Source organism: Copadichromis virginalis, linkage group LG23, assembly GCF_057382275.1.
Source record: "Copadichromis virginalis isolate Kocher_CV1m ecotype Utaka linkage group LG23, C_Virginalis_male_GT1.1, whole genome shotgun sequence".
Lineage (NCBI taxonomy): Eukaryota > Metazoa > Chordata > Actinopteri > Cichliformes > Cichlidae > Copadichromis > Copadichromis virginalis.
This window is the reverse complement of record NC_140639.1, coordinates 8832656-8848757: the sequence shown is the minus strand read 5'-3', so window position 1 is coordinate 8848757 and position 16102 is coordinate 8832656. Positions and strand designations below refer to the sequence as shown.

At 41.5% G+C, this 16102-nt stretch overlaps 1 protein-coding gene across 1 annotated transcript in view; it reads right to left on the bottom strand.

The window, feature by feature from the left end:
* Positions 1–16102, bottom strand: part of scfd2 (sec1 family domain containing 2) — a 102467-nt gene that overhangs the window by 75423 nt on the left and 10942 nt on the right. The window contains exons 3-4 of the mRNA XM_085448669.1: positions 13075–13199; positions 5813–5988 (exon numbers count right to left, since the gene is read on the bottom strand). Coding sequence (XP_085304795.1) covers positions 5813–5988; positions 13075–13199 — 301 coding nt within the window. The remainder of the gene's footprint in view (positions 1–5812; positions 5989–13074; positions 13200–16102) is intronic.

The window sequence follows — 16102 nt, the reverse complement described above, 5'->3', positions numbered from 1 at the left end:
AGCAGTGTAAATGATCTTCAAGAAAGATCAACGATTTCAGCGCGATGAAAGTTTGGTCTGAGCAAGGGTGAGAAAAACGAGTTTCCTTTGGCCAACGCTGTGAAAAACATTCTGCAGAAACCTCAAAACACACACACTCGTGGGGGAAAAAACTCAAGGCCACATGAAAAATCCTCCTGACATGAAGGGCTTTGAGTCTGCAGTTTAACAGGCGCAGTAAACAATAGAAACCAGAACAAAAGATATCCGCAGATGTACATATGTGACAGTGCAACTCTGCCTCGATACAGAGCGAGGGGCGCTTTAAGTAGAAGAGAAAATGTTCAGTATATCAAAACCTTATGAGACCATCTTATTCCCCACCTTTAAATTTTAGAGCGCTGCAGCGTTGTAATTCTACAGCTATTAACATCAAAGCAATAAAATTTCAGTTCAGTGGGCTGAGATATAGATTTAGTAGAAAGACGTAGAGCACTTAAAACGCAGCACATGCAAATGACTATTGAGCTGTGAAGTGAATGCAGCAAGGCCTAATATGAAGCAACTTGATTGAGCCTTCCTGTGTTACTTGATTTTCCAGGGGAGGCACAAACTGAACACAATTATAGCCAGCAGGATGGCGAGGCGATTAAGGATAAGTAATGCAGAAAGCCGGGTGAGTCAAGCACCTATCTGTCTGAAAGAAGAGAGGTAATGATAACAGGAAGTGAGATGAGTTGATTTTGCCCTCTGGCCTACCAACCCATCACCTCTGCTAAAAAGCCCCCCCCTCTATAAACAGACCTCTCTCTGCCTATTAAACAGATAGTACATTAAGGCTGAGCTGTGCAGAACAATGTAAACACAGCCGTCTCAGGATACTGGTGCTGGAAAGGGGGGGGGGGGGGGGTGTTGGCTTGACATGGGGGCTATTCCTGAGTCTTCCTGGGAGTGATCATCATTGCTCTTCCCCCTTACTATAATCCTTTCCAACTAAACACAGGAAGGAAGAGATAGGTAAATAACTTGATCTTCCGATAAACTAATTTCTTTCCCACTCTACATTTTTATAAAGCTTGTTATGCTTGAAAATACAGAGGCGTGGACTTTAGTGGAGTACAGGAGTTCACATGGGCCATGTGAGCTTATGCTGTAGTGAGCCATATGTTTGTGGAACGCATCACAGAGAAACAGTAATCCTGCTCAAGACATATTTAAAAGGAAGCCTGATGAAGTTATAGAAAACAATGGGTAAGGAAACAGGAGCTGAGAGACAAAGAGTCCACTTTGTAGAGAAACAGACAGGAGTTGATCCTGAACCTCCTGTGGTTTCTTCTGTGAGCAAATCTGCATTGCTCCAGGGCTAACAAACTCACAGAGAGGATAATACACGGGCTGGATGAGGGAGAATGTGGTACAGAAAGTGGATGGATGGGGAGACGGTCAGTCCAGGTCAGTACAGATGTGAGGCTGTTAAACAGTAGGGAACTAGAGGAGGTCAATGGTGGACATCTCAGGGCAGCACCCCGAAGTCATTCACACCCCTTTGTTACAATCTGGAGGAAAACAGAGAAAACAGCAGGGACACAGTGGTGACAGAACATAAGGGGGAATGTCTGGGATGTGGGGATAGTCTCCATACCCTGGGGAAAGGCCAATTACAGGCTTAAAGCCTCCTGCCTGTCTCTGGCATGCAGCTCAGATAAGATGAAAGTTACTTGGGACCAATATCAACATTTTTCCCCTCTGTCACCATAAGAAATGATGCAATCCAGATGTTGCATATATAACTGCATGAGCATACGTATTGTGGGTGCACTTTCTTACAGCTTTATATAAAAGGAGATGACATGGGTTTTTATTGTCAAACTACTAACATACTGCAGACCTGCAGGTTTGATTCTCTGCAGATCATTGTACATCCAAGAGTGTCAAGGGATAAAGGTTGAGGGTCACGAGTCTTTAGGGCAGAGCCCACTGACACTGTCCTGGGGGTTATTAATGGAGTGTTAGGGTCACCAGGCTCCACCCTGGCTATATAATAATTTATAACACAGACGTCACCAAATGCATAAACAAATAATAATAAAAAAAAAAACTATTCTGGACTTATCTTGATGAATTAACCATGCCTCATGGTGAACTGTAGGTTTTCAGTGTGCTTGCAGAATAATTTGTGGACGATTACGAAAGAGGGTCTCACAGGTTGGGCATTTTTAACTAAATTGTTTCTGTGGAAATATTGCACAAAAAGCCCCATTTAAACAGATTTTAGGATAAGACTGATTCAACACTCTGTCAGCTCAAAAGACCCAACTAGGGAGCAGCTGCAATCAAAAAGTAGCCTTTTATGTAATTTTTCCTGAAATTTGCAGGTCAAACTCTCTGTTTAATCTTGATGACAGAAAATAATTACACTTCATCCTGGTGGTTAGCACTGTTGCCTCACAGCTAGAAGGTCCTGAGTTCAATTCCACCATCAGGCCAGGGTCTTTCTGTGTGGAGTTTGCATGTTCTCCCCGTGTTTGCGTGGGTTCTCCCCAGGTACTCCGGCTTCCTCCCACAGTCCAAAGACATGCAGTTAGTGGGGTTAGGTTAATTGGAAACACTAAATTGCCCATAGGTGTGAATGTGGGAGTGAATGTGAGTGCGACTGGTTGTCTCCTGTCTATGTGTTAGCCCTGTGACAGACTGGCGACCTTATGACAGCTGGGATAGGCTCCAGCGTCCCCCACGACCCTGAAAAAGGACAAGTGGAAGCGAATGGATGGATGGATTTTTTTCCAAATGATTTTGATAAAGAAAATGAAGGCTGACATCCCACTGAGGCACATACACTGACACTCACACCTGAGACTGAAGTCAGTATGGTGGGAATGGTGCAACTTGTGAGGGATATCTAGTATTAAGTCGGACCAATTCAGTTCATATTTGTAGTTGCTCAGATCCTGCCAACAAAAACCAACAGATACTTACATTTTCAATCTTATCTGAACTAATGAAATAATGGGGGTTATTTTTTTTTTTTTTCATATCCTGTACATAGAAGAGGTTTTACAATGTTATCTATCTGCCATAAAGTAATGTTAAGGGTACTGGTTTTGGATTCATAGCTCAGTTTTAGTCATATAAACACCATTTCAGACTACAACACAAACATGCAGCTAAAGCAGAGACAGCGATAAGAACCAGGCAACCAGTTTGAGTTACCCTTGGGAGATGGGGACATACAGCCGAGTGCAGCTTTCTGTCTGAGCAGCGCTGTGACCAGCAATAACTCTGAGTTTGAATGTTTGCAGAGGCATGCCCTGGTAATCCCAGCAGAGTAAAGCAACAGGCCGGGGTGAAAGAGGTTAGCTCCTCTCTATTGCACTGCTGTCATCACTTCCAAGTGCAGTGATGTGACAGACTAATCAACAGTAGGCTGGACAGCACGCTATATAGAGACACTACGTACCTTAATAAAAATCGGTCTTTTAAAAAAATGAACTTGCAAAGTCTACTCTCCGTGGGAGGGATGTACAGTAGAAGTGTGCATGTTTAGTTTGGGAAGGCTGAGGTCCTGGCTGGGATGGTGATGGGAAGGTAAAGCAGTGAGTGTTCCTGGAAGTGGTGAAAGAGTGAGTCTGTTGAGTTTTGCCTTAGCTGCCCCACCCCTTCTAGCTTGCCTAGTACTACACATTCTGTGGACTGGAGAGCCTCCAAGCCTGTTCAATCTGAACCATTCAGATGAAACCCCAGTCTTATGTCAGACAGCCAGGGCCAAGAACAGTGAGGGAGGTATAAGAGCAGGCAGGGTGGCACTGCCAGCCAAGATGATATCTAGCTCACACACACGTAACAACTCTATTAAGGAGGTAATAAATCTGGTGGCAGTATAAATACTAAGTATCACACTAACCACATTTATTTCACAGTCCCACTAACATGCTGACCTCCAAAACCACATCTGTACCCTTTTCTGATTAACCTCCAAGCAGCAAGACCCTCACAAGTACTCAAGCATGACCGGACCAGAACACTATTCTACAGCAGCTCAGGTCACATAGTGGATATTACGCAGCATCTTACACGACGTGTGTTTTTGAACCTTTATTTCACCAGAAATTGATATATTTGAGATATTAGAATCTCTTTTGTGTGCTTCTGTGTTTGTAGCCAACTTTTGGGAAAGGCATGAACTAGGCTAGGCCTTGAACTCATTGGTCCTTTGCCTCAGTTCGGTCACTGCCCATCCAAAGCCCCAGTGAACCACAGAGGTGTTGGCCTGAATGAAGTCACACTGTCCACCAGCAATGGAGCGTCCAGCTCTGGTCGGTCATACCCACAGCAGCCCTCACACACTCAGGCAGAGCAAACACATCCAGACTGCCAGGCAGAGCTGAAAGGCATTTCATCCCGCCATTTTATAGAGTAATTAACTTCTCTCTGACCATGTTGAGCAGAGGGGGAAAAAACGGACTCATACGAAGATTAAATAAACAGAGGGGGCACAGAGGACACACAACTCATTTCCCTTAATTCCTCAATAAAACTCAAGCCAGTTTTGATTGCAAACAACCCTCAAATTGCGCTCAAGGCCTGCTTGTGAGATTTGATTCTTGAAGAATGCAATTTTGAACTTGGGGCAAGTGCCACGTATCCTACACTGTTATTAACATAGTCACCATCAGCTTAATGAGACACAGTCACTTTAATGAAGTTAGTTCTCATAAGATACAACTAAAACTAAAAAAAAGTGTGGTGAGAAATTATCCAGGTATAGCAGACAACCATGGGGCAGTGGATCAAAGTGGGTTCATGAAGTAAATGGATATTGGAACAGTAAGCCCTAAAGTCTTCTTCCTTTATTAAGTAAAACAGGGATGGCCCCAGCTGAGGATGAAGGTTTATGAGGTTGTTTTCAAATTCTAATTTGGCATGGGGCATGGCTAAGAGCTTGTTTTGTTTTTCCGTGCTTTAGTTTAATAAGTTCCTAAATACTCGGCTGTCTTACTGCTTGCTTTACAGCTTCAGGAGTATAGAGCGACTCAATGAAAATACCAAGGTAAGAGAAGCAGGAAATGGCTTTGTATTAGTGAGCTCATAGCTTGGCGCCATTAAGATTGTGTGTTAGAAAGTACAGAACATGTACTAATCACTGCTGTGGAGGTGAATGAGTGATGACTGACTGTGCTCTCATTTTTGATTTATTCGTTATACTCCGCCTCCTTCCCCCGACTTATCCTGCGACCTTTAAAAGCTCAAAGACACATGTACATGTGCCTCCACCATAAAAGACCTCCTGTAGATTCAAAGGCTCTACACGAAATCATGGCAATCTAGTGTTTTCTCCGTGTTTACTTGAACGGAATGTTTTCCCTACAAGCAAAACTGACCTTGTTTATGACAGAGAGGAATCTGTTTTTTCCTGTTGCTGTCAGTTTAACACAACATTCTTGCCACCATCTTGCTAACCACAAACACACACCTACCTCCTGTGCACTGGTAATAACATATTTACTAACAGGAGCGATGTTAATTAAAAATGCTAGCGAATATGCAGTTTTCCAGTTTAGTTAAAACTATCAGTGTCGCTTTATTTCAAGTTATTATCTAACATCGATATGTGTTGTTGAAGTTATTTCAGTCACACTTCTCACACTCTAAAAGAAAACTACTTTCATCTGAAATAGGCTACTGTGTTGCAGTTGAAGAGCTCAAAAATGTGTCAATCTGTCATAGGTGGTATCGCATTTTTAAGATGTTCACATCTCATTTAAAAAGGAAAACATCAAGTTTTCATCGGCTCTAGCACATATGGATAATAAGGCCGTGTAAGATGAGCGCGCACCTGCAGCAGCAGCCTCTCGAAGGCCAGACAGGAATCCCAGCGAGGCAGGCTTGGATGTCGGAGAGTCTGGGCCGTGGCCAGGCCCAGCTGAAGCACCCCACAGTGACTCTCTAGCGCCCCTCTACTGCTCCGGAACAGCTGGATGTAGGAGCACAGCTGTTCGGGGGTCACACGGCCTGAAAGGAGGGAAGATGATACAGTTATCATCTAGCGAGCAATTTGGAGCCGTAAGAAATTAATCAATCAAAATCTGGCAAAGATCGTTGTATACAGTGCAATCAGAAGGTTTACAGACGCCTTGACTTTTCCCACACGTTTTACAGCCTTAGGATGAAATTGTTCAAAATTAATTTCATCCAAACATAATAATGACAAAGTGAAAACAGAATTGTTGAAAGGTTTGCCAATTCATTAAAAAGAAAAATCTGAAATATTACATTGACATAAGTATTCAGAGCGCTTGCTGTATTTGGCTCAGGAGCCTCAGAACATGAAGTTATCAACTTTGATCGAATTCCCTCCTTCCTGATGTTTTAGGTGGAAGGAAGGAGACCTAAACCTGGTGGTTACTCACACTGAGCTACAAAGATTTGGGGTGAAGATGGGAGAAACTTTCGAAAGGGCAACTACCTTTGAAGCACTAAACTTTATGGCAGAGTGGACCCTCTACTCAGTAAAAGATGCGTCAAAGCTGGATTGTATTTTACAATAAAAAGGAATGAAAGGAATCCCACACTCTAAGCAACAAAACTTTGGAGCCCCGTGGTTATCGGTTTTTAGGGCGTAAAAACCCCCCAACATTCCACCATTTATAAAATCTCCTTGTCTTTATCATGAACCTCAAACTGAGACTTTGAATTCTAGCATTAGCCCACTTTCTTCTGGGTCACAACTACTATAAACCTTTCTGATGATGATTGATGATGATGACGATGACGACCATGAATTGGAGACACAATTTGTCATAAAATCATCCAAATCATTAAATACTCAGTCGAACTGAAGTTATGTCAACTAATTCCCATGAAAACATGAATGAAAACTTTAAGTTCTAGTTACTTTTTTTAAAAATTTAATTACTAAACGTTTTACTTTTATTTTAGTCAAAAGATACATACCAAATGTAACTGAAATACTGGAGTACTGATAAGCTTCAATTTTGAAATTCATCAACTTCTAAAAACTTAAGGCAGTTGGTTACCTTAATTTGTTTAAGTTCTGCTAACTTTTTTGGGTTTACAGTGTACAAACATATTCTATACATACAGCATTTTAAGAATTATATTAAGGGAAAATGATTAGACTATACAGTGGTCCCTCGCTATAACACGGTTCACCTTTCGCGGCCTCGCCGTTTCACTGATTTTTTTTAGTGCAATTTTGTTTTGCGTGCTTTTGTGTGTGTGTGTTTTCATTGTGTTCTGTGTCCTGATCGGCTGTAGACCATTGTCAATCAATCTCTTCTGTGCCATGTCTCCTGTCCAGTACAGAATGCGCTGGCCTTGTCAAATTTACATAAATCTTCGATTGCTAGCACTGTGACTCTGAAGTTGGTTTCATTCTATAATACTGGAGTTATTTTTCTACGAAGGTTTGAACTTTGAGAGTGTTTAAACAAGAGAGAAAAGTGTGAAAATGTTCATGCCTGTCTGAGAAAAGTGTATAAAGTGTGTAGTGAGAGGTTTTACAGCCTTAAAATATCTATAACAATTGTAAAAAAATAATAATTTGCAGATTTCGCCTATTGCGGGTTATTTTTAGAACGTAACTCCCACACGATTAACGAGGGAACACTGCACACACATAGAAGGGAAGAGCCAAAAGCAGAAACAACAATAACCTTTTACCAAGCATAACAGCATTAAAAAAAAAAATCAAAAAAAAAAAATCATACACTTATCTTGGGGCAGAGGGGAATGACTGAGACTAAAGTAGAGCATAACTTTATCTTAATAGGCAAAAACTCCACAGGGTGAGAGAAAGCAAACTGCACGGCTTGCGTGAGTGTTGCCGTGTGACAGTCACAAAGGAATATTCTCTATATGTGCTTGTTCCTGCGTAGAGTTTCTGTGATTGTTGTTAGCCAGTGACTCATAAATGTTGCACTATGTAAGCATGTGTGTAGGTGCTTAAGCATGTCTACATATAGCTGAGGTGCAGCAACACTGACAAGAGGCACTGAACCCGTGTTGAGTATGACTAATAACTGTAAATCAGAAGTTTTCACTGATTATTTATAGAGGTAGCAGAAAGAGTCCAGACTCCTTTTACTGTTTAGGAACCTCTGAATCTCCCCTAACTTCTCCCATTTAAAGAGACAGGAAAAGCAGTGCAAAGGGTGTAAAGTCCAGGGGTGGTATGAAGCGCGGCTTAGAGGTATGAGAGGTTGTGTCAGGGGCTGGGATAGACAAAGGGCACACATTAACTTGCCATAAAGCCTACTTCTTTATGTTGATGTTCTGAACCAGCACCAGATGTGGGAGTATTTCCTGTTGGACTACATGGCCAGTGTTTTCTTTAGTGAGGCAAAACATATGACCAGAAGAGAAACAGACAGGCAGGATACAAACGAAACAGAAATCTAAAAAGACAGAACTAGAAATGCAAAAAGGCACATGTTAAACTGGACGACAAAATGTGTAGCTTTGTACTATTTTCAGGAGGGATACTTGGGAGAGCCACACAAAGCTGCTACCAAAGTTATATTCACAACAGCTAATCAGTAAACACGACAGGAACATATATTTCCATATGTATGTGTTGGGAAACACCTTCTGAAATGAACTGAAGGACTGAGTGCACTGGGTGGCATTTAAAGACAAAACAGAGCAAGCGCCTCCGAAGGCGAATCAAGTTTCTTGTTGAATTTAAAGTATTTTTAAAGAATAAGCTCCAGTCCAGACAGAATACTGAAAAGCTCTTTTGTGAGCATATCCAGCCATAAAAATCCTGGCAGTATAACTAAAGTTCACAAAGCTTCATGTGCCAACCATAATTCAGCACAGAACCAGGGAATAATTTCACCCAGAATGGTATCCTGTAGGCTAAAGGTAATCGGAATTTACAGCTACAGCAGACCAGATGAGAATGAGAAAACGTAAAACATCGGAAAGAAACACGGAGAAAGTACTTTAGCCAAGAAAGCCTCACAAAAGCCTCCACTCCATTACACAATCAAACAGTCCTGGTTCAGCCTTAGCTCTTATCTGTGTCTCTAAACTTCCTTCAAAACAGTGCTATGATTCTTCAGGCATCCTGTTGCCAGATGCAAAATGAATCTGTTTTACGTTTTCTCATTGTCATCTGATCTGTCAGCTGAGCTCTCATTTTAACTACCGTAGCTGCAGCAAAACAGAAGAACTGTTTTAAAACGAAATGTTTGCATCTGTAAATTTGAATGCATTTCAAGAAACCGTGCATTCCTTTCTGGTGGTGACAAGCGCCAAGTATAGAAATATTTCCATTCAGTCTTCAGTGCATTGGGTGTGCATGGAATAAGAAGCGATTCAAAATAAATATAAATAACATCAGTACTTCAGAATGTCAGTTTTGTTAAGAAGAACCCTACATACATATGAATCAGCAGTACTGCAGTTTCTGTAGCTTTTCCACACAAGATGGTAGGGAAACCTGAACCTTTTGGACATTGCAAGAATCTTCTGGGTGCATTTATTGCAAAGTCAGCCATAAAGCAAATCACATTTTTAATCTCTTGCTATAAACATCTGGATCTTCTGCGCATTTTAGCCTGATGTGCAGAAGTGGGGATTGAGACTTGGCTATGATCAAAGTCTTCAACAATGTAAGAAGGGGCAAGGGCCAACAATGATTTAGTCCGGTTACTGGAAGATGACTTGAGTTCTAGGTGCACAGGGTTACTCAGAGGGTAAGTGATGTCTGATGTCGGAGTGAAGCTGAGTGGTAGCCTGCCTCAGCAGCTGGACAGCCTCATAAGTAATTCTGTGTGGATGAGGACACAGGAAGGCTCAGAGATTTTTATTTATGCACTCCAAGAGGAGGAACATGTTGGAGCCTTTATCTGAGGATGTATGTTAGGGACCCTTTTAAGACTTTACTGTACATTAGAGCAGAGGCTACAAGTGGGCAGCTACACAGTCGCAGCACTTAGTGTCTTCAGTGTCTCTCCAAAAAAAGCTTTTATCTCTGGCTTTTCTTTAGTTCAAACTTAAAGTAAATTTCAAACTGAATCTGTTGGGGTGGGAGACTTCATTCAAATTCAAGAGTGATGTTTGAAGTGCATCACTGGAAATTTTGATTGTATCGTTTCTGTGGTTAACACGACTAATAGGACAAATCTATGTTTACAAATGAAATGATTCTCATTCCTTAAACGTAAACTAGGATGCTTTGAAATTTTAAAAGATCTGAGTGTCACAATATGGCTCAAGGGCCATGACAAATAATGGGAAGAAATCACTTGAAACAAAATCTACCAATTTATTAACTTAATTAAGTAGAAAAGTATAGTACTCAATGAGGGGTTCTAATCAGTGTGTCAGTAGTTGGATGACTGAATGTTAATAAGTATGCATAGTGTTGTGCATTTTAAAAAACCTAAAATGACAAACCCAAAACCAACCATACAAATAACATGGTGCTGGATAAATGGAGAAAAGGGATGCAAGAGCTAATAAGCCAGCTTTTAAATGCTCCAGGTAGACTGGCCCTGGCTATCATGAAGCTGCAAGACAACACCGCAGGCTCTGGCTAAGGGACACAAGTTAAACAGTTTGTGTGGATGTGACTGGTAGTAACATAATGCAGACCTGCAAGAGCAGAAAAGAGATGATATACAGAAATTAGAGCGACATTTCCTAGGACGAGTCATTCACAAAGGTCAATGTGCAATCTTGTAATTTTGAAGAAAGAGATTTCTATCTATATTTTGGCTTGTATCTGCCATGGTCCACCTCTTCACAAAATTTCACAAATACATTCAATATAAAATTCAACAATTTTTCATAGAAACAGAAGCAAATACGACTAAAAAAAAAAAAAAGAAGCTACGATCAGGTCTTCATTTCATTTGCTTTAAAAGGTAACGTGCAATTTAAAAGGTTCCTTGTTCTGTGTGTTTAACTCATTTAAAATTCACTTCTTAAGGTAAATTTATGAATTATGCTACGTGAGCTGGTGACACTGTTGGGACAAATCGATCAAATCAATCATAAGCATCTACATTGGTATGGGAACCCTGGTATAAATGCAGAAAAGCAGAAAAATAGACACTGGAGAGAATCCCAAATTTGATTTAACACTTGGCAATTCACCTGCCAAGTGTTAAATAAATCCGACGAACATTTGTTAAACAGACAAAAAAAAAAAAAAAATTGCTCCTTTATGGTGACAGAGAATCCAATTCAACAAAAACAAAACAAGAAATGAATAGGCCCGCCTTAATTACTAGATAAAATATAACATTTTTCCTCTTACTCACATGTATACATGTGAGTATATAAATTTAGTTTTCAAAAGGGAGAAATTACACTGCTAAACATAAACACATCTTTGCTGTTACAAAAATGTATTTTTCCCCAAATCAACTGTCCGCTTGACTCACGCTCCTCTGTCGTTAAAAGGCCGGACTGTGCCACAGGAAGAAAGGTCCTGTCAACACATCCCATTTACCGCACGGTGTCCGTGCACGCAGCACATACACAGAGGGTATAAACTTGTGACGCACGCATATCCACGCATGTATACAAACACAAGCAGATGGATGAGATGAACGCACGTTTATGGAAGATGAAACCGAAGCTGTCCAGCTAATTCCCTGCAAAGAGCAAAAACACCAAAGATAAACACTGGACTCTGCAAAACCACATACTGTACATATCCCTACACAGAGCTAGGGAATTTCATCATTCTATTGTGCTGTGAGAAACCTGACGGGTTATATCAGGCGCTGAGAAATTGATTATTTTCTGTTTCTCACAGGATGATCTTATCCTGCTGAGATGAAAAGAAGCCAAGTTGGGTCAGTCTGTATGTGAAAATTTAGGGCCTGGAATACAGCGATATCCTCTTTTCTCCTCTGATCTGCATAACCCCACCAGAGTGAGAACACTCTTGGGTGCAGGGGGAAAATTTTCCTCTCCTAGCGAGCGAGTGGGCACTGAGAGAGCAGATAGGTATTAATGCTAAGTGTTTTGTGTTACTCGGTTTAGCTTGGTCTCAGGAGCAGAGCATGATGGATTGAAAACTCTGCTGGTGGGCAGGATGGGAACTGTGGGGGGTGCTATGGGAGCTCAGGGGGTTTTGTGAATTCTGGTCCTCTGCCAGCGGGGTATAAAGGTTCAGTGTTAAGGATATTACAGTACCCCCTTCTCTCACTGCTTCTCTCGTTTTCTCTCTCTCAGCAAAAACATTAAGTCAACAGGCTGTCAGTGAACCAGCGGGAGAAGCTTCAGTGCTATACCTTCTTTATACATTTTTCTTTTAGCGTCACTTGATGTTGCGTATTTCTCTCAATAAAATCTAAAAGCCTGCACACATCTGGAATTAAAGGGACTGCCGTGTGTGAAAGGAAACAGCCATGTGTAGATTTGGACGCCAGACAGAGTGCCTTGGGTGTGAGCATATGTGTGCGACCTCCAGCATATTACAACCTGCCTGTTACGAGAGACAAGACCTTCTTTACCTCATAGATTATAGGAGCTAAGGGACCACAGTGCCCCTCCCTTTTACACCCCCTTTTTTGCCAGATGCTAACCTGCATATTAGCCATGAACGGGAGTGTGTGCGTATGTGTGTTTGTGGGAGTGTAGTACATCCATTACCTCTTTAAGTCAGAGGGTAGCATAAAGGTGAACGTGCACAAGGACACGCTACACTCGTGCACGTAATGACTTTATTTGTGTGCCTACGCATATTTTTATCCCTCGATTCAGTCCCTTTGCTTCATTAACAAACAACAAAAGTTTTCGAAAGCAGCATGTGTGCAAGCAGCATGTGTGTGTAAGTGTGTGTCACAGAGCCAACATGTGGTTCACATTTCCTTCTGTGGCCACATGGGCAAATACACAGCAAGGCAAAGAAGCTTGATTTCAATAGGAGGTGCTTTTGTAATGTTTTTGAGAGTGCTGAAAAACATGACAGAAGTAGCACATGATTCTCTTTAAGCAAGAAAAATTCTACATACTTTATATGATATGACTGTTCTGTGTTTTGTATAAGTTAGTCTTTAATTAATGTGAAACATGATATGGGCTCTGCTCCTTCCACGGCATAGTGGTTCTTACCCATGCTCATCTTGATTGGCAGATTCTCTTTACTGGCTGCTTCCACTAGTTGCCGGCGGACCTCTATCACCCCCTCTTTGTGTTTACTGGTCAGCATGGCGTCCCACAGAGACCTTGCAGATGACCTGATAGGTAGAGCAATCAAAACAGGTTAAGTTTAGTCATGAGGAAAACATAACACTGCAATAGAAAGTGAACTGTGTTTTTTAGCACTAACAAGCTGAGCAATGGTTACTTTTCTTGCTTGTTTGTTCAGAGTACACAGAACAAGATGAGCATGATTGAGCTCAAGCCTCAGTGATAGAGAGCCTACTGGTTGGGGACTGGTGACTCCCCGATGGGAGCCCTCACAGGAAAAAACTGAAATCAACAGAGGGAACATTAGGAATGTTTTGCATCCACCTTAAAGATCTGTGTGCCAACATTCCTCTGGACTGATAACCACCGTCCTTACAAAAGTAAGTCTGGAGACTGAGACTCGTCTTTGTGCCATCTCAGGCCCTAGTGTTTTTTAGTTTGTTTTTTTTTATACGCTATTACGAAACACGCTCTAATGGGAGACTGGCGGCAAGGCATGCGTTTAAGACCATTACCATCTGCTTGCAAGCAGAAACGCATTCAAATCTTTCCCCAAAATAATCTAAGAGTGTCACTGAGGAGCCTCATCATCATTAAATGAATAGAAAGTGACATTTTTCTTACAAAACAGCCTCTATATAAGAATTTCAGACCATATTTTATGTCTCTGTACAAGTTGGTCTAGTTTCTTTTCTTTTTTCCCCCCTCATGATAAGAAAACTTAAACTTTGCTGGTTGAATAAAAGGACATAAAAAGCTTACATCATTGTCTGTGCTTTTGATAGCTATTCAGACAAGCGGTCATGATCTTCCACATACTCAGGAGTGCCCAGAAACAAAGTAGAGAAAGAGACTACACTGAGAAAATGAACAGAGGACAGAGAGAAGGTAGGAGGGACCTAGTTGACAAATCCACTCTGTTTTTCTTTTCTTTCGTCTTTTTTAAGAACTTTTTTTCTTCGCTCGCCTTTTCTCCTTTCTAACTGCTGCCATGTGTTTAATATCAGATGTAATCTGTTCCAGACCTTGGGCAGGGGCTAGATGGGGAGAAGAGGGGCTCACAAGGGGACAGCCGCCATCTTCACACTAGAACTAGACACAAAGACCAGCAAGTACGACTCAGCCGACAACAAGTGTTAAATACAGAAAGACTGATACAGTAAAAACTTTGGGAAAATAAGGAAAGATGAATCAGATAGAATCATAATAATTACCTGATTTTCTGAATACTTTGCAGATTTTTCTGGTTAATGAAGAGTCATGGCAGGGGCCCATTCCCTGAAAACTCGATGATGCATTAAAACTGCTAAGACTAATCAAATCACGTCCCACATGCTTGTCATGGCTGAAATACCAATATTGTGACTTGACCGGGCCATATGTAAGTAACCACAAGTTTGTTTGAGGGTGTGTGCATGTATATGTCTGTGCGCAACCTTGCACATCTGCATGTGTTCTTGTAAGTTGGAGGGCCTCGGCAGAGTACAAATGAAATATGGTTCTCATTTGGCTTATTGCCCACCCAACCCCCCAAAAACCACAGACGTCCCACTCCCCTGATGCTTTCCTCAGGCCATTTGGTCAGACGAAGGTGGGGGTTTGAGCTAGAATAATCCTCCCGGGGGTGAAGTTTATATTGGCAGGGTGTGAGACAGAATCAGCCAGAAACCTTATTGAGTAACTAGTCTACTATGGAAAGGGGTAGGAGGTGGGGTGCTGGGAAACTGGGGTTCGCGTGTTTGGTCATCTGTTTTTTGTTTTTTTTTTTTCTCTGAGTGCGAAGTGCAGAGTGAAGGCTCTCTTAGTTGAAAGGCTGCTCACACAGAGACTGAAGGGGGCACTCTTGCACCTGACTTGTGTACATCACGTTGAACGCCCTGTCTAGCTTGCTTGGATATGTTGAGTGGGGGTTTAAAGTGTATGGGTGTTTGTACCCAAAGTAAATTCCATTAGTAATGAGTTTTGTAACATTTAAAAATAGCTAAACATCAAATACTTGCTTGAAGAAAAATCTGTGTACTATTTTAAAGAATGGCCATGTAAATGTCTGTTAATGTTCCTCCTACCACATCGAACCCATTAAAGAAAGTGGGGTGGGTGTGCGTGTGGTTGGGGGGGGGTAACATTCCTGGAAGTATGATGCAGCATAATAGGATAGTTTAAACCATGGTGACTCAGGATTTCATGAGCCCCCCCCAGTTCATTATTTTGCCAAACATGTATGTGCATGTTTGCCACAAAATTCAGTGTTTATGATTCAGAAAGGAGTCATACTACTGATACATGTGACTGATAAAGCCTGAAGGAAAAGTATTAGATGGTCATTTCATTCGCCACCTGGAAACTCCCCCCACATCAAAACCGAAGCACCCTTATTTCCTCACTTACCTTCACTGGTAACAGTTACAGGATTACATGTAGTGAGTATGTAGTGACTTAAAACTAACGACTGACACAATAAACTCATTAGGTACGTTTCTACTGAGATTTTAGCTAAGTGAGCAATGAGATTTTATAATCACAGAATTCTACTGAACTGGACCCCTCAGTAGCCATTAACAGAGTGCAAGTTAGGTCTCCTTCACACAGGCTTAGACCCGTTAGTGTCCATCTGGCAACTACCAAGCATACTGTGAAAAGTGTGTATTCCGGAACTGGTTGTTTTCTGGAGGTTGCTGCAATTACTAGTCTGAAATTGACCACAATGCATTATACATTTCTGCACCAAAATCCTTTCTGGAATTGTTGTGATTGCTAGCAGTTTCCCACAGTCACCCACAGTTTGCATGGAAGTCATCAACTTGACAGCAAATACTTGCAAACTACTTGCCATGTGGTAGAAATGTTTTGCATTTGTATTTTGAAATGCTGGTTGCAGTGGTGAGGCATAATTTTTACTTTGAAAGCAACAGTTTCCACTTCTGACTCCATCTTTCATACAAAATACAGG